This window comes from Narcine bancroftii, chromosome 11 (assembly GCF_036971445.1).
Source record: "Narcine bancroftii isolate sNarBan1 chromosome 11, sNarBan1.hap1, whole genome shotgun sequence".
In the NCBI taxonomy this organism is placed as follows: Eukaryota; Metazoa; Chordata; class Chondrichthyes; order Torpediniformes; family Narcinidae; genus Narcine; species Narcine bancroftii.
The window spans coordinates 72,292,623-72,317,547 of NC_091479.1; the positions used below are offsets into that span (position 1 = coordinate 72,292,623).

A 24,925-nucleotide genomic window follows, 5' to 3' on the forward strand; every position below is an offset into this window, starting at 1 on the left:
TGCAACTGAACATGTTAATTGCCATGTTCAAAAGTAACTTTTCTCCTCTTAGCTTGCAAACTGCTGATAAAGTTGTACTAAATTAAACTTGGAGATACTGGCTGATTTTTAAAAAAAAAACCCTTTTGAGTGAATCAAGGGATTTTTAAAACTGCAATGAGAAAACTAATTTATCTCCGTTTCCTCTTTACTACTTTGCTCAAATTAAATATTGAATCCAAATGAATCACAAAAGCTAATGGAAAATTGGAACTCTTTTCCAAAAGAATTTTGAAACTGTCTGCTAGATTTGACTGGTGAAGGAAATTAAGGTTTACAGATTTAAAGGAGGTTGTCGGTGCTGGATCTAAAGGAGATAAAGATCAATTTATTGTCAAATTGAATGTGGGTTGGGTTCAAGAGGATGCATAGATGGCTGACAGCTATAACTACAAGTCAAACTAATTGGATACTTGTAGTTAGATTCAACGAGAGGAAAGAACTATAAGGCAATTTCTGAAAGCTCTAATTAAAAATAGAGCCAAATTTTCTATTAATCTCATGGATATTGTTCTGCACCTATTTTTCTGCAGTCATGCATCAAGAAATTTACCCATTTCCTACAGCAAAACCTGTTCCAATCTACTTGTGTCCATCCTTCAGGTAAACCCCTGTAATCCTGTGGAATTATAAATACCAACAATGATATCCTGTGAATATTCTCAGCCCATCCTCAATGATGCATATTCTTACCAAAAAGAATTGTGGAATGGCGGCCTCTCTTGACATTTCTATGGTTTTTATTTCATTGAATTAGGTGTAGTTTTCTTTTACAAAGTACATGTTTGGCTGCAGCAAAGAAGAGTTTTGGTACATATGTACATTGTACGAACACAGTAAAACCCCTGGTACCCAGAATTCAAGCAACTGGTTGACTCATGCAACCGGGAAAAAGCAGAAAATAAATAGGTAAAAAAAATACAGGTTTAAAATTGGAGCTTGCCATTGGTTCACCAATCATGCAATCTCAAGCAAAGAAAATTCATTGATCCAGCATATACCAGGGGCTTTACAGTGTATGGCAAAAACTTGCTTTCATTATCCGATGGGGCAGTAGAGTGAGAGAGAAAAATGCTAGTTGCAAAATGGTTAGGGAGGCAGAACAGTCCAGGGCAACACATCAGTGAGCCATGGGCCTGCAATCATTCATCCATCGAGCTGGCTGACCCAGATTCCACAGTACTAAGGTTGTGCAAACAATTGTCTGTCAGACATTCCCTTTCCCCATCTCTACTTTCCCCACCATAAAATTCAACTTCCAGCATGCCATCCTTGAAGCTTGCACAACCCCTCTCTGCATCTCTGAATTTCTGGGGATAGGCAAAAGAATGTTGCTTAAGGTACAAATGTGGATGAAGGCTTGAGGAGTGAATTTTCCTGCTCCTGTTTGATCTTCTCATGAACTATGAATGTTTTTAATCTCATTTTCCCAGCATGTGAAATAGATTCCCCTTGAGATTACAGCATGCAGAACAACTACTTGTATGTTACAACCTTGGACTTTTTATCATTATAAAGTTAAAAATACTTGTGGATGCAGGGCAAAATACTAAGCAAATTTCTGACCATAATGTTGAGCTCTTTGGCTACCTGTCGGTCAATCAATTAGTATTCTCTACAGCTCACAACCAAACTTTCAATACCAGATTAAAGGCTGATTCATAGATCTGTGTCGTGTGTCATATTGAGATGAAACTGCCTTTGAAAGCCATGTTCTACTTATTAGTATGAGATAGGTTACTGATGGTGGAAAAGCTCTTTGTCTTTTTCAGCTCATAAGTGGAATTTAATGTCCATACTTGACCACTTGAAAACTGAAGAGACCATTCTTTGAAGCCCTTTGTTTTTAGTAATCATGTATTTTTTAAGTAGACCCAGCATACTAAACTCCACTAACCATGCTTTTGCTATGAAAACAATGCTTAAAAAAAATCAAGGAAATGTACTGAAGTCTGTATAAAGTAGGGATTAGGTTTTTGGTTTTGACTTTATTGAATTTATGTCCTACTTCTCTGCGATTTGTCCATTTTTGTTTGTGAAAAGGGATTCCAGAACATGTGCCAGAATAGTTGAACTGTGAAATTGGCAGAATTTGACAAGTGACTACTGAACCAATGACATCCACAGTGATGCTGGTGTTGAAGCAAACCAGCTCCTGTTTGAACAGTGATACGGCAGCAGGTCTATGGCAGATGCCATCTCACTGGTCTACACACAATCTTAGAACACAGGGACAATAAAGATGCGTACATCAGGATGTTCCTTATTGACCATCATCCTCTCAAAACTGATCGGCAAACTACAAGACCTGGGGCTCAATACCCCACTATGTAATTGGATCCTGAATTAATTCACCTCCAGACATACTGTGTATGTCCTACCTTGATTTGTCCAAGCAGTGCAAATTGACAAGAACATCTCCGCAATCTCCATCAGCAACAAAGCACTACAGGCCTGCATACTTAACCTCCAGCTCTACTTGCTTTACGCTTATGACTGCGTGGATCAGTACAACAGCAATGCCATTTAAAATTTGTTAACGGTACCACAGTAGATTCTTCCCATTACTTTACTGATCAATAGTCTTGCCTGCAGGTAGTGAAAATGAAAATTTATCAAAAAAGAAACAATTACAATGAATAAAATCATACAATTTTAAAAACATTTGGTTTGTACCTTTTAAATTGTTAGTTTCAGATTCAGGTTCCCGTGAAAATGAAAAAAAATGGGAATCCTTCAACAGAGTTTCTTTAATGTCACACTGTTATTGGAGAGATGCAATATTATATACAGCACAGAAATTGCCCCTTCTAGTCTGTGCCGAACATCTTAAAGAGAACATATTTTGTGATAAATATTCTGAAATTTGCACAGATTTTTAAAGTTATAGGATTAAGAACATTTTTGTCATGTAACTTATGAAGATGGATGCATAGAACATTACAGCACAGAAAACATGTCTGTTGGCCCTTCTAGTCTGTGCCAAACTATTACTTTGCCTAGTTCTACTGACCTGTACCCAGTCCAAGCCCTCCATACCCCTCCCATCCAACTACCGGTTCAAATTTTTCTTAAATGTTAAAATTGAGCCAGTATTCACCACTTCAACTGGCAGCTCGTTCCATGCACCCACTACTCTCAATGTGAAGAAGTCCCTAGGCAATCTTCTCTGCTCTCTTTCTATCTTGTATCTTTTCTGTAGTTAGGTGACCAAAACTGCTCACCGTCCTCCAAATTTGGCCTCACCAATGTCTTATTCAACTTTACTATAACATCCCAAGTCCAATACCCAATACTTTGATTTTTGAAGGCCAATATGCCAAAAGCTCTCTTTACCCTATCTACCTGTGACACCACTTTCAGGGAGTTATATATCTGTATTCCCAGATCCCTCTGTTCTACAGCGCTCCTCATTGCTCTACCATTTACTGTGTATGTCCTACATTGGTTTGTCCTTCCAAAATGCAACAACTCACACTTTTCTGCATTAAATTCCATCTGCTATTTTTCATCCCATTTTTCCAGCTGGTATAGATTCTTCTGCAAGCTTTGAAAGCCTTCCTCGTTGTCCACAATGCCTCCCATCTTTGTCATCTGCAAACTTGCTGATCCAATTTACCACATAGTCATCTGTATCAATGATCTGGAGGTTAAACAGCAATGGTCCCAGCACTGATCCCTGAGGCACACCACTAGTCCCAGACCTCCAGTCTGAGAAGCAATAGACCATTATCATTCTCTGGCTTTTCCTGTATAGCCAACGTTGAATTCTGTTTACCTCCTTACTATGAATGCCAAACATCTGACTAATTTCCCATATGAGAAATTGTCAAAGGTGTTACTAAAGTCCCTGTGGACAACATACACGGTCTTCATCAACTTTACTAGTAACCTTGAAAAACTATAAGATTGGTTTAAACACGACCTACTATGCACAAAGCCACATTGACTATCTGTAATCAGTCGCTGGCTATCCAAATATTTGTACATCTGACCTCTTGGAACACCTTCCAAGAGGTCAAGCTCACTGCCCTATAATATCCTGGGTTACTTTTGGAGCACTTTAAAACAACAGAACAACATGAGCAACCTTGCAATCCTTCATCACCTCGCCCGTGGCGAAGAACTTTTTAAATATTTTCTGCCCTATACCCTTCCTCAAGGTTCAAAGGTATATCTTGTCAGGCCCTGGGGATTTATCCACCCCAATTTGCTTTAAGACAGCAAGCACTTCCTCCTCTTTAATCTGTCTAGGTTCTATGACCTCACTGCTTGTTTTCCTTACTTTGCTAGACTCTGCCAGTTTCCTGAGTAAATAATAATGCAAAAAAAATATCTCTCCCATCTCACGGCTCCATGCATAACCAACCACTCTGATCTTCAAGGGGATCAATTTTGTCCCTTGCAATCCTTTTGCTCTTAATGTACCTGTAGAAACACTGAAGACTTTTCTTCACATTGTCTGCCAAAGCAATCTCATGTCATCTTTTAGCCTTCCTGATTTCCTTAAGTTTTTTTCTTGCATTTTTTATACTCTTCAAGTACCTGATTTGCTCCTTATTGGCAATAACTGCTGTATACCTCTTTTCTTAACCAGATCCCCAATGTTCCTTGAAAATCAAGGTTTTCTATGCATGTTAGCTTTGCCTTTAATCCTGACCGGAACATGCAAATTCTGTTCTCTCAAAAGTTTGCCTTTGGAGGACTTCCACTGACTGAATGCAACCTTCCCAGAAAACAACTTATTGCATCCATGCTTTCTAGATCATTTCCTCAAAATTGGCCTTCTCCAATTTAGAATCTCAAACTGAGGACCAGAACTTTCCTTATCTATAATTAACTTGAAATAAATGGCATTATGATCACTGGACCCAAAATGTTCCCCTACGCACATTTCTGTCAGCTGTTCTGTCTTTTTGGAGATCCAGTATTGCACTCTCTCAAGTTGATACATCGATAGTGTATATTGATTTAGAAAAATTTCTTCTTGAGTACATTTGACAAACTCCCAACCATCCAACCCTTTTTCAGTCTGGGAGTCCCAGTCAATATATGGAAAGTTTAAAATCTCCTACTATCACAACCTTGTGTGTCCTACATCTGTCTGTTATCTCTTTATAGAGTTGCTCCTCTCGTTTCTCAGCTTCAGCCATATAGCCTCAGTAGACGAGCCCTCTGGTCTGTCCTGTCTGAGCACAGCTATGTTATTTTCCCTGACAAGCAATGCCACTCCTTCTCCTTTCATCCTTCCTGCTCTATTGTGTCTGAAACAAAGGAATCCCAGAACATTGAACTGCCAGTCCTGTCCGTCCTGCAACCAAGTTTCATTAATAGCCACAATTCATAATTCCACATGCCAATCCACACTCTAAGCTAGTCTGTCTTTCCTACAATACTCCTTGTATTGAAATAAGTGCTCGTGAGAACATTTCCACCACGTACAACCCTTTCATTTCTGACTTTACATGCATTTTTCATATCATCTTTATCTTCCTCCACTACCTGTTCTGGCACTCTTGGTTTACATCCTCCTGCAAATCTAGTTTAAACCTCCCAGAGCAGCATTTGCAAACCTTCCTGCAAGGATATTAATCCTCCTCCTATTCAGATGTAAACCATCCTATCAGAACAGGTCCCACCTTTTCTGGAAGTTGGCCCAGTGATCCAGAAACCTGAATCCCTCTCTCCTGCATCATCTCTTTAGCCATGTGATAAGCTACATTATCCTATTTCTAACCTAATTAGCACGTGGTATGGGTAGCAATCCTGAGATCACAACCCTGAAGGTGCTATCCTTTAACTTAGCACCTAACCACCCACCCCCTTCCTCCCCCCCCACACACAAACTCTCTTTTTGCAGGTCCTAATCACTCTTCCTACCCACAACATTGCTTCCTACATGGACCACAACATCTGGCTACTCATCTTCCCTCCTGAGAATGCCATGAATGTGATCTGAGATCTATGACCCTGGCACCACATATGATTATGTCCTTTTCATTAGATATTTTCTGTGAAGACGGTATGCCTATCTCTGTAACAGCCATCTTATAAAATGATTAAACAGGAAATTCTGAAGATTCTGGGGTTCAAGTGCTATACACAAGTGCTGGAGAAACTCAGCATGTCATACAACATCTATAGGAAGTAAAATGTTTTGACTCTGAGCCCTACATCAAGACCTTTTCAAAGGTCTGAAATACAAAGGGTTCATTTTGATTTGTAACATAGTTTTCAACTAAAATGTATATTTGCAGCTATGAGGTTAGTTTCAGAATTGTAGTACAGATCGAGTACCCCATACCCAAAAACTAAAAAGATCCAAAAACCAAATTTTTTTTAGCGCCAACGTGACATCACAAGTTTGGAAAAAAATCATCACCTGACTTGTCCATGACACTTTGGTGCCAGTTTGGTAACAACAGAGCTCTGTGATACAAAATGAAATCTTTGCTTCTGGCGGAAAGATGCCAAATGGAGCTGGGTCCAAGTCTGCGATGGCAACTCCATTCTCAACATTAGGTGTGGTGCCGTCCGCATCGAAGAAGTAGCCTCGGGCTCCTGGGCAGGAGCGGGGACCTCTGGCTCTCGGGCAGAAGCTGGGACTGTAGTCGTGGACCAGCGGCAGCGATGGGGAGGTGTCTGGGACCAGCAGCAGCAAAAGACAAAAAAACATTGTTAATGAGGCAGATGACACTGGAGTAAACATATGAAAAAGCATCGTGGAGAATTTCTAGTGTTTGGTCCTGCATTTGTCTTTTGTGAGCTGAAATCAAGTTTTCTTTGGTAAGTACTAAACATTATTACATGTGAATTTTTAACTTGTGGTGTCATGTTAATGCTCAAAAAGCCGACTGTTGTTTGTTGTTGCTGTTTATCTGCTGGTAAAGATATTTTGCTAATGCTACTATGTTGCTTTGTTCCAAAAACTGGAAAACTTCTGATGCCAAGTGTTTTGGATACAGGATACTTGACCCTGTATTGTAATATGTGTTTTAACTGATTAAATATTTACTTGGGGATACACTTTGATGACAATAACATTTCAATAGATTATAAAGCAGTTTTTGAGTAAAACAAAAGTGCAAGAAGAACCCTGCAGCTCTCAGTGAAGATGTATAACCAACACTTGGGACCTGAGACCTTCTTTAAGGCAAGAGCAAAAAGCAGGTAGTCGCTTGCATAAAATGGCTGGGTGAGAAGGGAAGAAAGGGCAGGGGAGGAACATAGGCAAAAGGCAATAATTGGGTATGGATAAAAAGACAGGAGAGGAAAGGTGAGAATTGATCCAGGAAGAGGGGTGGCTGCATGAATGCAGAGCTGGAAAGATGGAGATAGGAAAAGAGAGAGAGAGATGGAAGACGGATTGATGAAAATCAGAGAAGTCAATGTTGCTGCCAACTGGTTAGATGGTGCCCAGAACATCTTCAATTTGTGGGTTATTTTAGTCTGGCAGTACACGAGACCATGGACAGATATGTCGGCATGGAAATGGGGCGGGGAATTGAAATTGGTGACCACTGAAAAATCCCCACTAGCACAGTGGACCGAGCAAAGGTGTTCAACAGAGCGATCTCCCAGTCTGCGTCCAGTCTCTCTGATGTAGAAGAGATGACAACAGGGCACTGGATACAGTAGGTGATCTCTGAAGATTCACAAACGAGGTGCTGCTTCACTTGGAAGGACTATTGAGGTCCCAAATAGTGGTGAAGGAGGAGATGTGGGTGCAAGAGTTGTATTTTAAATTAGACATAGCACTGTAACAGGCCATTTCGGCCCTATCAGTTCGTGCCAACAATTTTACACCCCATTAACCTACACCCCAGTATGTTTTTGATGGGTGGGAGGAAACCGGAGCCCCCAGAGAAAACACACGCAGACATGGGGAGAACATACAAACTCCTTACAAAGCATGGGAATCGAAACCAGGTCTGGTCCCGATCACAGATGTAGGTGCCAAGAGGGCAATTGGTGGCAAGGGGTCATGGAAGAAGCACTTCCTGCGGAATGCGGAGAGGGAAAGATGTGTCTGGTGGTGGGATCATGCAATAGTTGGCGGAAATGATGGAGGATGATATGTTGAACGCTGGTTGGGTAGTAGGGGAGGACAAGGGGAATCCTGCCCTTGTTGTGCATGGGGGCAGAGAGGGTCCCAAGTAGATGTGTGAGTTATGGAGCATATGCGGGTGAGTGCAGAGTTTAGGGTAGGAAAGGGAAAGTCATGTTTTTTTGGAAGGAGGATATCTTGGAAATCCTCATGCTGGGAGCAGATGAGACTAAAACAGAGGAATGACCAGAAAATAATAGAATCTTTGCATGAGACAGGATGAGAAGAGATGTAGTCGAGGTAACTGTGGAAGTTGGTGGGTTTGTAGAAAATCTCAAGCGAGAGTTTGTCTCCTGAGATGGAGACAGAGATTGAGAAAGGGGCAGATATTGCCAGAGATGGATCAAGTGAATTTGAGGTCAGGGTGAAAGTTAGCAGCAAAGTGGGCTTGTGGCAGGTATCACCTGGGCCCATGTGGAGAAAGTGGGATGAGTCAAAGAAGAAGTTACTGAGGGTGAGAACAAGTTCTGCCAGCTGGGGAAGGATGGCAGTAGAACGAGACTGGTTGAGTCTGTTGTTAAAGAGCCCTAGATGCAACACACACCCTCATCACCATTTGGACCCCAAACAGTCCTTCTGTGTGAAGCAACACTTGTGAATTTGTAGGGTTGGCCTACTGCATCCAGTGTTTCTATTGTGGTTGACATCAGAGGGTCTGAATGCAGACTAGGAGATCACTTCATTGAGCATCTTCGCTAGTCCACTGTAATAGATGAGATCTCCCAGCGATAATCCATTTCAATTCCCCATGCCATGGTCTCATGCAGTGCCAAACTAAGATCACCCATAAATTGAAATATTCCATTTGGACACCCTCCAACCAGATGACATTAATGTCAACTTCTCTGATTTCCATGAACACCTCCCTCTCCCGTTCTCTCCCTTTTCCCTATACCTATGTCTTATTTCCTCTATCTCTGCTTCTATCTCTTTCCCTTTCCCTCTGTCCTCTAGCTCTTGCTCTCTCTCTCTTTCCTTCTGCCTCCTTCCCTCCAGCTCTGTATTCACAGAGTCATGCCCTTCCCTTGATGAATTGTCACCTTTCCTCTCCTGTACTCCTATCTGTATCCAGCTATACCCTTCTGCCATTGGCGTCTGATTCTCCTCCTGCCCTTTTATACCTCCTCCCCCAACTTTTTTATTTAGACACCTGCCTGCATTTTGGGCTAAGGCATGAAACATTGGTTATATATCTCCTGACAAAGATGCACATGTTCAACCCACACATTCTGTTGGGGACATGCTCACCTTCCTGGGCTGCTGTGTCAAGGGGACAGGGACCTACATGGACATCAAAAACGCATTTTGAATCTGGACCAGCAAATGCTAAGTGAAGGTGAAGCTGAGAGAGGTCAGCAAAGGGGCCATCATCCACCCCTCTTGGTGTTTGCCATTGAAGGGAACCATGGCTCCTTGGCGCATTCTGGACAGGATCTGCAATAAACCTTGGCATGTGGCAGTAAATGAGGCTCAGTAATCTGCAAGAACTACAAGCATGAAGGCCACCAGACCAAGAACTGTGCACCTCTGTAATGCATGGGCAATAAGAGGAGAAACAACCATCATCACCACACCAGCAAGATCAATACCCACCCAACTTCGGCTGTGACAGAGACCCCAGTAGAGACAGAGGACAGAAGAAGTGAGGAGACCCCAAGTACATTCACTTCCAACCCTTAAACCCCAACCACGAGGCCAGAGGCCCCTCCTGAGGAGGAAAAATAGTAGATGGTGAAGAAAAAAAAGAAAGCCCAAAGAGCCCAACAGAAGAAACTGGCAACTGACACTGCAAACAAGGGTCAAGAAACAACAATCAGAAACAAGTAGCTTTGAAGTGCCAGTTGATGAAGTAGACAAAGACGATGTGGTCAAACAATAATCATGGCTTTTATTAGCAGAAACTCATGGTACAATAATGAAAGACAATAGGTGCATACACAATTATACCCAAGGGGAGTGTCCTTAACAGTAGAGATAATGCACAGCCATGTACAGCAAGGCTCGCCAGAGGGGAGACAGGCAGCTTGGCAGACATTCACCACAGTCTCCCCCCGGCAGAAGAAGGGTTAAAATCAAAAAGACAGCTGCTAGGAAAGACTGAAGCAAGGGATATATGGATACCATGTTTGGCATTGAGAATACTCCAACATCCAAAATACGCCAGTATCTAGCAAGCAATCGAAATATAATTAGATGTTTTATGAATATGTCAGCCTATCAGGTTGTTTACGAATTCTGGTGCTTCTTCTCAAAACGGGTGACTCCTTTGCAACCTTGGGAACTGGTAGTTCCTGGGTCTTTTGTGTGGGAACGACTGACTTCTGGACCCACTCCAGAATCGCCAGCGTGAGGCAGTGGAGCCTCAGCATGGCCATCTGAAAGCTTACTAGGGATCTCAGGCTTGATATGGGGGCGGGTGGGTGAGCCTAATCTCTCAGGCTCACTCTGAGTAGCGGTGTGAGGAAGGGGCGAACCAGGCGAGGCCAGATCTCTTAGGGGTACAGTGTCAGTACTCCTGTCTGGGAATTTAACATGAGCATATTTGGGGTTGGTATGCAGTAGCTGGACTAGGGGATCTGTTTTACCCGCCCGAGCATGGCTCTTCAGCAGCACGGTTCCAGGCTCAGATAAACAGGCTGGCCAGTCCATCACAGTTCCTGATTTCCTAGGAAAGGCAAACATACGTTCATGAGGTGTTTGATTTGTTGCAGTACACAATAATGACTGAATAGAATGTAGCACCTCAGGCAGCACCTCCTACCACCCGGGTAACAGGGTAACCATCCATTTTTAAAGCAAGATTAACAGTCTTCCAGACTGTAGCATTAGCCCTTTCGACCTGCCCATTGCCCTACGGGTTGTAGCTCGTGGTGTGGCTGGTGGCAATCCTCTTCCGTAGCAGGGCTCGCCGCAGTTCAGCGCTCAAGAATGCTGATTGGGAAATTGGGAAAACCAAAAATGCTGAAAATTCTGTCAAGTGACTTAATGACAGACACTGACAAGATGTCAGGGCAGGGTATCGCAAAAGGAAACCTGGAATATTCGTCAATTACAGTAAGGAAATATACATTTTTGTTGTTGGAAGGTAATGGTCCTTTAAAATCTGAACTAATCCTCTCAAAAGGTTGGGTTGCCTTGATGAGAGTGGCCTCCAGAGCTTTGAAGTATTGCGGTTTGCATTCTGCGTAAACAGGACAGTTTTTAGTCAGTTTCCTGACTTCTTCCAGAGAGTAAGGAAGGTTGTTAGCCCTTATGTAGTGGAAGAACCTTGTGACTCCTGGGTGGCACAGTCTGCAATGGATCTCTTTTAGCCCCTCCAGCTAAGCACCAGCAGCAGATCGTGATAATGCGTCAGAGGGATCATTTAACTTGCCCGGTCTGTACTGGATCTCATTATTATAAGTTGAGAGTTCTATTCGCCAGCGTGCCATCTTATTGTTCTTGATTTTACTTTTGTGTTTAGTACTGAACATGTAGGCTACGGTGACAAGAGTAAATTTTCTGCCGGCTAGAAAGTGTCTCCATTAGCGAATAGCTTCAATAATAGCCTGGGCTTCTTTGTCAATAGCAGGATGTTTAAGTTCAGGTCCGCGTAACGTGCGGGAGAAGAATCCCACAGGTCTGCCCTTTTGATTAAGTGTTCCTGCCAAGGCATGATGTGAGGCATCAGTTTCCACTTGGAATAGGACATCCTTGTCAATGGACGAGAGTGCAGCTTTGGCAATATCAGCTTTAATTCTCTCGAAAGCCTTCAAGGCCATTGGAGAGAGAGGAAAAGATTTAGTGTCAAACAGAGGGCATGCCTTCATGTCGTAGTCCCGAGCCCATTTGCAGAAGTAGGAAAAGAATCCCATACACCTTTTAAGGGCTTTTGCTGAGTCTGGGGGTGGTAACTTCTTAAGGGGGGCCATTCTTTCCAGGTCAGGGCGGATTTCGCCCTTGCGGACAATGTAGCCCAGAATGGGTAGCTTTGTCGCACTGAACACACATTTGCCCTTGTTAAATGTAAGGTTGAGTTCTTTAGCTGTTACTAAAAAAATTTTTAAGTTGTTGTGCTCAGCCTGTGTTTTCCCAGAGATAGTGACATTATCCACATAGGGAAACGTACCCTGTAACTCATACGTCCTAACAATCTTATCCATTTCCCATTGAAACACGGACACAACATTAGTGACCCCAGAAGGTACCCTTTTAAACTGGTATAACCCCCCCCATCAGCCTCAAAAGCCGTATAGGGCCGTTTCCTTTTCTTAATGGGGATTTGGTGATTAGCTGCTTTGAGGTCAGTAGTGGAGTACACTTTATATTGTGCTATCTGATTAATCATTTCATCGATGCGTGGCAAGGGGTAGGCATCCAGGTTAGTGTAACAGTTGATTGCCTGGCTGTAGTCAATAGCCAGTCGTCTCTTAGAGTGATTTTTCACGACTACCACTTGGGACCGCCACGGACTCTTACTGGGTTCAATTACTCCCTCTTTAAGCTGTCTCTGGGTCTCCACTTTGATAAACTCATGATCCTCTTTGCTGTAAGAATGGCTCTTAGTGGCAATCTGCCGACACTCGGGGGATAAATCACTGAAAAGGGAAGGAACTTTGATCTTTAATGCGGACAGACCGCAGTAACTACCACGGGAGATGGTAAGTATGGGTAGTGGCCCATCAAAATTTAACACTACACTGTTCATCTGAGATTGAATATCTAACCCCAGTAACACAGGGGCGCAGAGGTCCGGCATAATAAAGAGCCACACATCAGCAAGGAAATGTCCCTCCTTAAAGTAACTTTACACTTGTCCCGTACAGTTTTTGTAAGTTCACTACAAGCCATCGTCTTTTGGTTCGCTGGATATCTCTGCAAATTTAAGGCTCTGGCAACTTTCTCATGGATGTAGCTGTTAGTACTCCCCGAATCTATTAGACAATCAAGAGTTTCACCTCCCCCTTCATAGTTGACCGTTCCAGTCAGTAACATCCCCCAAGCTTTACAGTCAATTGAGCTATCACAGTGGATCTCACCTCGCCGTCACTTGAAGTTGATTCAGCCTGCTTGTCTGAAGATTCCCCTTTTTCACAGTTGTCTTCCATTCTTGCAGCTCCAGGACACATTTTCTTGGTGCTTCTCTTTTTATCAGTGGGAGTACTTTTCGCCTTACACGCTTTAGCCGAGTTTCTCACAATAGCTGCAGGTAGCAAATCGAGCCGGGCACTTCTGTCTGGGGTGCCAGCTCTCATCACAGAAGTAGCATTTTTCAGGAGTTCGCCCTTTTCTTTCCTTCGGAGTTCCAGCACTCCTGAATGTTTCCTTTTCGGTTTCTTGCATTTCACTGGACCGCATGGCACTTCTCAGTGTTTTGGCTAGAGTGACTGCCCGGTCGTAGGTTAAGGGCTCTGTCTCCAGCAGCCTCTGTCGAATGTAACTGGAGTCAATCCCGTTGACAAAAACATCCAGCTTCAAGGCCTTGCGGTGTTGTTGCATATTGACTGCCCTGACATCACATTCATTTGCCAGTGACTCGAGGGCCAGTGCATAGACAGCATCACTTTCCCCGGGTTTCTGGTGTCTAGTCAGCAACTGATGTCAAGCAAGCACCACATTCCGTGGCAGTCAGACATTCCCGGGCTATAGCCAGAGTGGTAGCTCCTTGCGTTACGACGAAAGGGTCCTCACCCAGCAGAGAGTTCAGGTGGCCCCGCTGTATCGCCTCATCGACCACGTTGTTTTGAGCTATGTAGTAATCAAAACAAGCAATCCAGTGGTTGAAAATTTCTCTGGGCCTCAGGACAGACTGGTTGATTATCAGCCGCTGTGGCTTGAGTGCCGCATCCATTTCTGCTAATAAAATTGAAGTGCCAGTTGATGAAGTAGACAAAGACGATGTGGTCAAACAATAATCATGGCTTTTATTAGCAGAAACTCATGGTACAATAATGAAAGACAATAGGTGCATACAGTTATATCCAAGGGAAGTGTCCTTAACAGTAGAGATAATGCCACTTCGAGAAGTGTGGGCTGCCACACCTCAGGAACTATCGGAGGTTGTCATAATGGTGCCCTCATGGGCTGTCTGTAAGGTCGATGGTGGAGCAATTGTCGCGCATTTGGACTGGCTATCTTGCTGCAGGAGGAAACTTTGCAATCACTGAGGTTAAGAGGGAGGGTGTTTCCTCATGGTGGATATTAAGTCCCTCGATGCCCTGCTTTGCTACAAAAATTGGTCAGAGTGTATCACAAAGGTCCACCAGAAATTTGGGTCTGTGGGTGTGGCACTCCCTCTCAATAACAGAGGAACCTGGTCATCAGAAGTGAGTTGCTCTTGGTACTGCTGTTTATGGCTCATTCCCCCCCCCCCCCCACACCTCCACCCTTTCAGTCACTAGATCAGTCTTCATATGGGGATCTAAGACAGAAAGGGTTTGAAGGAATGCCATGCATAAGCCACTAGACAACGGAGGAAAGGGTGTACCCAACATGGCCTGATGACCAACTTCGTGTGTGGCTGCATCAGGAGCGGAAACCCCTCAAACAACTGAGGTGGGAGTAACAAGATGTCACAGTGATGGTAATGATGTAAGTAGAAATGAATGGAACTATCTACAGAGATGGAAATGTATGGATACAAAACTAGGAGTGGGAAAAGACTTTGAAGTTTTCCTTTTGTAAATAAAGTCTTTTTTTAAAAAAAACCTCTACCTCCTATGGACGCTGCAAGATCTGCTGAGTTACTTCAGCACTTATGTGATTTTTCTACAATCAAGGCATCTGCAGATTTCTTTGTTTCACCTCAAAGCAGTTTTTGATCTTATCTTATTTTTGCTCATGTAGGAAACGGAAACTGCAAACTCAGTTGCTAATCTTGATTGAGATCCGAACAATATCCCTCAACTAGAGAGGAGTAAATTGACCATGACAGGAAATGTTGTGCCTCTAAAGTTTAATGAACTTCAATTAGATGCCATCCAACTTGCATCAATTTGATAAGTTATATCATTTAAGTCATTTCAAGATTACCTGCTAGCCTTGTCAAGTAGTGATTTTATATTTTATTCTTTCCAGACTCTCTCATCGGCTGTAGTTCAAGTATTTGCAGCAGAGCGCAGTTCTCACTGGACCAAAAAATGCTGTGGAGTTGCCTGCCTTATCAAAGACAACCCGCAAAGGTCTTACTTTATTCGAATATATGATATAAGGGTAAGGTAGAAATCTGTCTTCTATCTAATGATTTTTCACTTAATTTAATGGTATAAAAGTTGGTATCTTTATTTTTTTTTATTGGTAGAACTTGATCCTTTTCTCTCTCATGTTATTTTCACCTAACTTGCTTTCTTGACTCTCATGTTATCTGACATTTGTTAGCAATATTTTCAGAACTTTGTTTCACAACTCTTTACATCACCCTTTTCAAACAATTTGTACAATCTTGGCCCTTAAGCAACTGCAATTTTTCCTTTCATTTTGAAATTGTTTTTGTCCTTCAACCTGTCTATAGCTTTTGATCCTATTTTATCAATCAACCTGGGAATTTAACATATAGATAATAGAGAAAGGATCAGAATTTTTTAAATTTAAATTTAGAGATACAGCACAGTAACAGGCCCTTCCTTCTGGCCTGAGCTCATGCTGCCCAATTCTACCAATTAATTTGCAAATCCTGTACGTTCTTGGAGGATGGCAGGAGCACCCAGAGGAAACCCACACAAAAACAGAGAACAAAACCAACTCCTTACAGATAGTACTGGATTTGAACCCAGGTTGCTCCACTGTCATTGCATTGTGCTAACTGCTTCACTAACCGTGCCTCCCTTAAAAATATTCATCGATAATTTGGATCGACTCTCACTCTTGTGCTACATTGCTTTGTATCTTTATTTTTCTGTTAATTAATAACTTGCACTTTGTTGTGGGCTATGCTTTGTACCCATCTTCTTTTATCCAAAAGCTTTCTGACCATATATTTTTGGCAACAAAACGGTCATCATTTATAATGCTCTCTCTATGGAGTTGTCGTCCCTTGTCAACCTTGAGGGATCACTGACCATTGACGGCTCCACTGTTAAGGTCATTAAGAGTATCAATTCCTCGGAGTGCACTTTGCAGATAAGTTCACCTGGTCCCAACCAACAAAGCCCAGCAGCTGAGGAAAGTTCACCTCCCACCCTCCATCCTCACTACGTTCTACAGAGGATATATTAAGAATATCCTGTGCAACTGCATCGCCGCCTGGTTTAGAAGCTGGACTGCAAGACCCTGCAGAGGACAGTGAAATCAATGGAAAAGGTCATTGGAGGCTCTCTTCCTAGAACACTCAATGGAGGCGAAAGGCAATAAACATTGTGAAGGGACTCCACACACCCCTCGTGTAAACTTCTCCTTTCTGCCATCTAGTAGGAGGTACTGCAGCACTTGGGTCTTTGCGTCCAGATTGGGCAACAGTTTTTTTCCCCCCCCCCCCTCCCGCCCCCAAGCCATTAGGCTCCTGAATTCCCAGAACATGTGTGGATAGGGTACCATGGACTTTTACTGTGTACATCTTAATATTTTAATTTTTAATGTGTTTAACTTCTAACTTGTATTTATGTAAATATGCTCTGTGATCCTGGAGAATCGCTATCTCCTCTTTACCGTGCGAGTATGGTATGAATGATAAATAAAAGGTGACTTGACTTGTATCTACCAATTAACATTTTTAAATAAGGATAAAAACACGTTGCTAATTAGTACCATACCTCTTCCACTAAAAGAGGAAAGAAGGAAAGGCAACAGGCGTACAGCATGGTAACAGGCCATTTCAGCCCACGAGTCCATGCTCCCCAATTTACACCCAATTAACCTACACCCCGGGTATGTTTTGAACATTTTGAGATGGATGTTAAATATGCAATATGGCACCAACCAGAGTAGCTCGGCAATGTCACTGGTGAGGAAGTTACCATTTCTCTTCACAGTTAATCACTCATTAACTCTGTTTCTCTCTTCACAGTTGCTGCCTGATCTGCAGTATCCTCTATGTTCTACATTTCAACATCCACAACCTATGATTTGAATTCTAATTTAGTGAAAAAATTAGAGCATCATATTTGAGTGTTTTAAATATCCATGTGGTAGGAGTTTACTTGCTCTGAACATTTTTATTTTCCTAACATGTATTTTTTTTGCTATAGGATGGGAGACTAATGTGGGAACAAGAAATTTACAACAATTTTGTTTACAATCAGCCTCGATCATACTTTCATACGTTTATTGGTGATGTAAGTTATTAAAATTATTTTCAGTCTAGTGTTGTGCTATTTTCTTAAAAAAAAATAGTTAATAAACACCTTGATGAAGGGCTCAAGCCCAAAATGTTGGTGATGTATCTTTACCTTTGCTACATATAGGAACTGTTTGACCTGCTAAGTTTCTCCAGCATTTGTGTGTTTTTCCACTTAACCATGGTGTCAACAGAATCCTGTGTTTTACAACCCCCCCCCCCCCCTCCCCACTTCTAGGTGTTAAGCAGCAATCTTCTGACTCAATGGGCATATACCATTAATCCTCATCTGATATTTCTATTTGTTGGTTACCCTCACGTGGAATGAAATTTGACTCCTTATCGTAGTGATTTAAAATTATTTTCACCTTCCAATGTTGCCTCTTTTCCACTTGATGGTTTATATTAACATTATATCCCCTTGATTTGACATTATGTATGAACTAGAATGTACAGTTAGATGTGGCACAATTACTTCATTGATCTTAATAAAAAAGCACCTGACAAGGGTCTGTGAGGGCTTAGGGTTTTCTGACACAATTGTTTCAGAATTCATTCATTCTAATGGAGACCATGATGTGCAGTTTCCAATCTCACCAAACTGTCTAAACAGCCAATCAGTGTTGAAGTAACATGACGGTCAAATGACTACACTGATCAGAGACATCTGCTAACAAGTTAGATGTTATCATGTTAACCTGGACATTTTAAATTCAGTTAAATTATGCTGGATAATGAAAAAGTTATAATTAATAATGGTGACCATGAAATTACTGGAATGTTGTAAAAATCCATCTAATTTACTACTGTTCAGCAGAGAAATAAGATAAGGGGTTCCTGATCCAGTGACATTTGACTGTTCTCTCAATTTAGTAAACCATTAGGGGTGTGGCCATGTGAAGGAGCTAGATAAATGTGTCTTGGATGAGCTCTTAATGAAGAGTTTTAAAAAGATGGTTTAAAAAATTTTTTTTCACTGTGGATGAACAAAATGATTACCAAGAAGCCAAAACAGCAAAAAACAAAATTGGAAGAGACACCAACTCAGCCAGGAACAATGAGTGAAAGCCCGAAAGAAAGTGGCACAAGAGCAGTCTTCAGACCAACTGAGCCCAGAAGTGCTTGGGGGATTGGTGCAAGTCCTGAATATAATCCTAGATAGGATGGAGACTTTATGCAATTGTTTCATTGGCGTTGAAACCGCAATGAGAGATATGTCAGAGAAGATGACTGGATTTAAAGAGACAATGGATGATTTAAATGAACAAATAAACCAAGTGAACGTTGACTTGTTAAAATGCAAGAAAAGCTGAAAGCTTTGGAAGAGGACATGAAGAAGTGGGACTTGAATAAACAAGCTATGCTGGATAAGATCGATCACATGGAGAATTTCAGCCATTGCAATAATGACCGGATTAATTTTTTAAAGGGATAGATCTGGTGAGCTGCTTTGAAACTTGGATGAGTGTTGGGAGAAAATAAATTGAATGGAAAACTACAAATAGAAAGGGCTCATTGGACCCTCGGACCCAGAAGATCTGATGAGCAACAACCAGTCCTGGTAAGACTTTTGAGTTAGTGGGAATGGGAAATGGTTTTGGGAGTAGTATTTGATTACTTCAAGCAACACAAAGGCCCGCTTGAGATCGATGGAGGAAAGTTGTTATTCTTTCAAGACTCCTGATATGACAGAGGAATAAAATACATTGAAGACAGCTATGCACTGTGTTTTGATCAACTAAAACAAAGATATGGAGTAGCTAATGGAACTTTTTTTCTGTTTTCTCCAGCTAGGGTCATTATTGAGAGAAAGATGAGGGCCAACGTTGGTCCCACTTGAAGTTAATGAAAAGGAGTGAATGATCTGGCTGGGGAATACACCCAAATTTATAACAAAAATGTACTATGCTCTCCAGAGTGAAAGTGCAAAACCAGGTTTACAGAAGTCGAAAGAAACATGGGAGTTGGACTTGATGTAACATCAGAAAGATGTTGGTTTGATTGGTGTTTGGATAGTAAGGACAGGTTCAGCTTCCAACTCCAATTATATCTTGTGCCACAGAAGCTACATAGGTCAAAATCTGAAATATTAGAGATGTGTTTTAGATGTGGGATTGAAACAGGAATGTTTTTATACATGGTCACGTGTGAAGGTGAGGATTTTTTGGCAGGATATTGCAGAAATGTTAACGAAGATAACAGGAGTGGCCTTCGCAGACGATCCAGAGCTTTATCTTTTGGGTAATTTTATTGAAATAAATAACGTTAGCTAAATTCCAAATTTTGTTTGTCAAAGTAGCTTTAACAGTGGCTAAGAAGTGAATTGCAATTACTTGGAAGTCTGACTCTCCCTTACTCAGCGCATGATAGATTGCAGAGATGAATAGTTGTATACCTATGGAGAAAATGTCATACAATCTAAAAAAAACAAGTATGACATTTTATCAAGATATGGCAGCCATATTTGGATTATATAGGGGTCCAATTATTATAATAATGATAATAACATGCTGTTACAATATAAACAGATGTGACTTCCTTTATGGATAGTATAAATGTAAGCTTTGACAGTGTGTGGATTTATATTTTGTAGGCCGGGGTAGTGGTTTTCTTGGTATTTCTTGTATGAAAAAGTTTAATGTATTGTGATATTGAAGATTTTACTATGTATACATAATAAATGAAAAATAAAATTGAAAAAATAGTAAACCATTAGAATTGGGAATAAATGGAGGTTTTCTGTGAAATTAAGCTGAAAAAAACTAGATCAGTTCAGTTGTTAAACCAGGAGCATTGTCTAACATTCCTTACCCAGTCATAAAGGGCTCATCAGAATAATGATGCCTAGTTTTCTTGGCAGAGTACTATGTAGGTGGTCCAGAATGATGTTCTCCCCAAAAAAATAAAGCAAGAAAATTGTACAAGGTCATTCCTTAAGCCATGTAAATGGTGCTGCCATTTTATTTTTTTTGGAAACTGAAGATAAGGGTCAACCATATGAGTAAAAACGTAAAAGGCTGGAAAACCTCAGCAGGTCAAACACTGTCCTTTATGTAGCAAAGGTAAAAATATATAATTGATGTTTCAGGCTTGAGCTCTTCATCAAGGTATGAGAGAATGTTGGCAGGCATCCAAACAAAAAAGGGGGGGGAGGGGGCTGGCAAAGACAGGAGATGATAGGTGGAGAAGGGAGGGAGAGATCAGCATCAATGAGGGGGAGGAGGGAAGACTGGGTGGGAAAGGGAGGGGAGAACTGGAAAGACAGGAAAGGAGGAGGGAAAAGAAAAGGTGAGCAAATTGAGCAGAAAGCAGAGAAGTCAATGTTAATGCCGTCTGGCTGGAGAGTGCCCAGATGGAAAATAAGGTGTTGTTCCTCCAATCCATGGATGGTCAGGGTGGGATAGTACACAAGGCCATGGACAGATATGTGAGTCTAGGAGTGTGACTCAGAATTGAAATGGTTGGCCACTGGGTGGTCGCTGTTATTCCAGATGGAGATAACATAAAATGCTGGAGAAGCTCAGCAGGTCAAGCATTTGAGCTAGAAGTAAGTTATGAGATTCTTCAAGGTTGCTATTCCACTTAATAAGATCATGTCAAATTGGAATGTGACTCAACTTCACAATCCAATGGTAGCATTTTACCCAATTACTTGTCAAGTACATGTACTGTCAATCTCTGCTGTTAAAAAGATTCAAACCATTTCTGCCAGCATTTTGAGGAAGAGTTCCAAAAGCACTTTGGTTTCAGAAAGTGAAAATTTCACTTCATCTCCGTCTCAAGAGGCCAGCTCCTTAATATTTAAACAGTATTTTTAAGACCAGCTTTCTCTACAAAAGGAGACATCCTTTCTATATCTGCACAACCAAGACCTTTCAGGATCTTGTCAAGAAAGTCCACTCTCACTCTTCTGAACTTTATTGGGAGGAAGCCTAGCTTGTCCATTCTTTCCGAATGAGATAAGCTACTCATTCCAGTTTTGAATATAATCTGTTTCCAATCAATTTAATATACAGTATTTCTTTCGATAAGGAGACCAATGCTGTACTCAGCTATACATAGCAGTACAGATGAGGTCTTGCCATATAACTAAAGAATTTCTACAAATAGCTTGGGTGAAGGTGCCGTAGACATGGTTGTTAAATTTGATTATAATATCCAAGTGGAAAGTAGGTGATGAAAAATACATCAGGATTCTACAAAAGAGTTATAGTTTAATCCAGCAAATCATCAAAGATTCAGTAAATAGAATGTAACATGGGAAAATATGAAATTGTCCATTTCACGTGGAAACAAAGTAATTATTTGCCAACCAGTCCCTGTCCATACCAATAGCTAGGTGACTACTCCCACAACAGGTTGTCTCCTTTGGTTCACAGAGACCGAGACAGTCTGATTGTATTTGTGTTTTTAATGAGTTTTGTAATTACCACTTTTCAGACAAGCCAAATTGGACTTAATTATGCAAGTGAAGAAGAGGCAAAAAGATTTCGATATGCTGTAAATGACATAATTGGAAGACGGCAAAGAAGAACTGGTATGCTTGGAATGGAATGTGCTTTTTAAACTGACCTTCAATAGGTTCAATTCAGCACAGTAAATTTTGCCACTCAGTACATTTTACCATGTTTTTCTTTGTGTTTACTGAGAAATTAATCTGAGCAACTTGCATGTTTTAGTGAAATGATCAAATAATCTTGCATCAATGTAATGAATTGTTTTCAAAGTGGATTTGAATATGGTTTATTTATAGATTTCAACATTTTTTGTTTCAACAGAGAAAAGACGAGATCCGCCACCTTTAAATGGTATGTCTTTGACCCTTGTGTTAATTAAATTAACTAAGCTAAAGCAAATAATGCAGAAACTGGAAATCTGACCTAAAAGAAGAAAATGTTGCAGAGAGATGATTGTATACATTTCGGGTTAATAATGTATTATCAGAACTGAAATATATTGTTGGTGAAAATAGAGAAAGGATGAGTATGTGAAAGGGTGGAATTCAGGATGAAACAACCAAATCAGGCAAAATAAATCACTTGGAGGTAAAGAAGAAGATTGGTGGATGCTGGGTCTAGTGCACTAAAGACAAATGTGCTGGAGAAACTCAGCAGGTTATGCAGCATCCATAGGAAGTAAAAGGCAGTCAATGTTTTGGTCTGTTTTCCAGCATTTTTGTGCATTGCAAAATAAGTGACTTTATAATTTTCAAGGTTGACATTTAAGTTCAATAATTTAACATTTGTCACAACTACTCTCACTTTATTTGCAGACAACAACTTAGTAAATTGTTTCTACATCAAGTCCATTTTTGCTTTTCCCATCATTATTATTTTTGCCTTGCATTATTAACAATTTTTTCATCCTTAAACATTGATGTCCCTGCTTTGCCCTGTTGTATCACCAACTACTGTTGTAAGATCAACTTTTACAAATTAACTTTGCCTTTCCATCCTGCTCACTAGAATATTTCAACCATCAGCTGTGTTTTGCCTTTGGACATCAAAAGACAGATGGTATCCACAGTATATTAAAATACAAAATGCACTGCACTTCCAATGTAAAATACCTACTTGTTGAGTGTGATCCGACAGCATCTCTGAGTATTGCAACTTTCACGAGTAAGAAGTCAAGAACATCAGGTGCATAAGAGCATCACTACCTGTAGGTTCTCCTCCAAGTCGTCCACCATCCTAATATGTTTTCTGCCCCTCATAGTCACAAGGACAAATTTCTGGAACTCCCTATAGGACAATGTGGGAATGCCCTCACCTGACAAATTCTAAGAGTATCTTGCTGTTTTCTGAAGGAAAGGTTGAAATCCCCAGATTCTAGAATGTTTTAATTAGTAAATAATAAAAACTGACTACAACCTTAAAGGAGGCCACTTGGCCCACTGAGTGACTGGCATTGCATACTAGGAAACCAGCTAGTTCCTCTAGCCATGATCCTGCAACATTTGTTTTCCATTTAGCCACATCTCCATAGTTCCCTGATATGTTTTTTTTTTGCAATTGCCACTGCCTTTTCAATTATTCCTGATAATGCATTATAGACCTTAACCAATCGTTACATAAACATTTTCCTTTATCATTTGTGATTCTTTTACCAGTCACCTCCATTTGGTGTTCTCTAGTTCTTGACCTTTTGGCTAATTTCCTCCATGTGCTTGGTCCATATCCTTTCCAATTGTAAATACTTTCATCAGATTTTCTAGCACCTATCTTCAAGATGAGTAACTCCAGCTTCTCCAATCTATCTAATCCTCAGCATCATTTTTAGTAAAGTTGCACTTTCTCTTAAGTGTTTAAGCAAAATATTTCCTAAAGCACACCCAGAATGGACAATATTCTAATTTTGACCAAACCAATACTTCAGAAGAATGAGAGGGGATTTATGGAATCATATAAATTTTTGAAAAAGATGGATGAAATGGAGGCAGGAAGGTGTTTCCACTGGTAGGTGAAACAAAAACTAGGAGATATAGCTTCAGGATTTGAGAGTGTAGGTTTTGAATGGAGATGAGGAGGAATGCTTTTTCCCCAGAGAATGGTGAATCTATGGAATTCTCTTGCCCAGGGAAGCAGTGGAGGCTATCACATTGAGTAGATTTAAAGCCCAGATTTTAGCAAGATGGAGAATTGAGGATTATGGGGGAAAGGCAGGTAAGTGGAGCTGAGTCCATGACCAGATCAGTCATAATCTGATTAAATGACAGTGCAGGCTCAGCATGCCAAATTTAAACATACAACACAGCAACAGGCCATTTTGACCCACGAATCAGTGCCGCCCAGTTTACACCCCATTTATTTTGTACACTCGTTGCCTGCCAGGCATCAGTAAAGGTGGCAAGGGGGTTTAGCTGTGCTAAACAGCATATATTTTGAGGAAAATCTTCTATTAATCTGAAACTGGCTGAGAGGTTTATTCCAGTGTGTACTGTACTCTGACACAGTCTGCCACACAAGACCATGCTCCCATTTTCCACAGCTGATTACAGAAGGCTGTCTCCATGAAGATGATCTATCACACTGTTAAGAACAGCTTGGACAGTCACAGTTTAAGATCTTTTATAAAGTAAAACTTGTTTTTAAAAAAAAATGTACTTTTAAAGCATTAAAGTACAGCAAAGCACTAAATATCTGTTAAAAGCATTAACAAATTTTTAAAAATCTTTCCCAGCATCCAATTTTTTTTCATTGAATGTGCTTGTGTGAGGTTTAATCCAAAGTGCATTTGTAGATCTTGGATGTTTGCATTTGATCATGCAAGCCAATTGGTTGATTGCTTGTGGCAAGATATTGTTACCAAGGCTGGATATTGAGACTTCCATGGGGGAAACAGAGCTAAGTGTTGGCATCAGGTGAAAACTGTGACATTATTTGCAATAGTCGGTTCTATTAAGCAATAAGTAAATGAGGTTCTATGATATTTTGTGGTTTGGCAGGTATGCTGTATATCAGATATACTGATTTATATCTTTTTCTTGAAAGTGAAAATGCAAATTATAATGGGGAAATCAGCTTTTT

General features: G+C 40.9%; 1 protein-coding gene and 1 long non-coding RNA gene across 4 annotated transcripts in view; one reads left to right on the plus strand and one right to left on the minus strand.

Moving 5' to 3' along the window:
• The window catches only part of LOC138745891 (actin nucleation-promoting factor WASL-like), a 62,943-nt gene that overhangs the window by 18,999 nt on the left and 19,019 nt on the right, over positions 1-24,925 (plus strand). For 2 of the 3 annotated variants that reach the window (XM_069903363.1, XM_069903365.1), the window contains exons 2-5: positions 15,203-15,337; positions 17,308-17,394; positions 21,837-21,933; positions 22,175-22,204. In XM_069903363.1, the coding sequence (XP_069759464.1) occupies positions 15,203-15,337; positions 17,308-17,394; positions 21,837-21,933; positions 22,175-22,204 (349 nt within the window). The remainder of the gene's footprint in view (positions 1-15,202; positions 15,338-17,307; positions 17,395-21,836; positions 21,934-22,174; positions 22,205-24,925) is intronic. The other variant, XM_069903366.1, reaches the window with a different exon arrangement.
• LOC138745894 (uncharacterized) lies at positions 6,427-13,475 on the minus strand. The gene is made up of 3 exons (XR_011346572.1): positions 13,165-13,475; positions 10,732-10,811; positions 6,427-6,681 (listed from the first exon to the last, which is right to left on the minus strand). It is a non-coding gene; the product is annotated as an uncharacterized lncRNA (long non-coding RNA).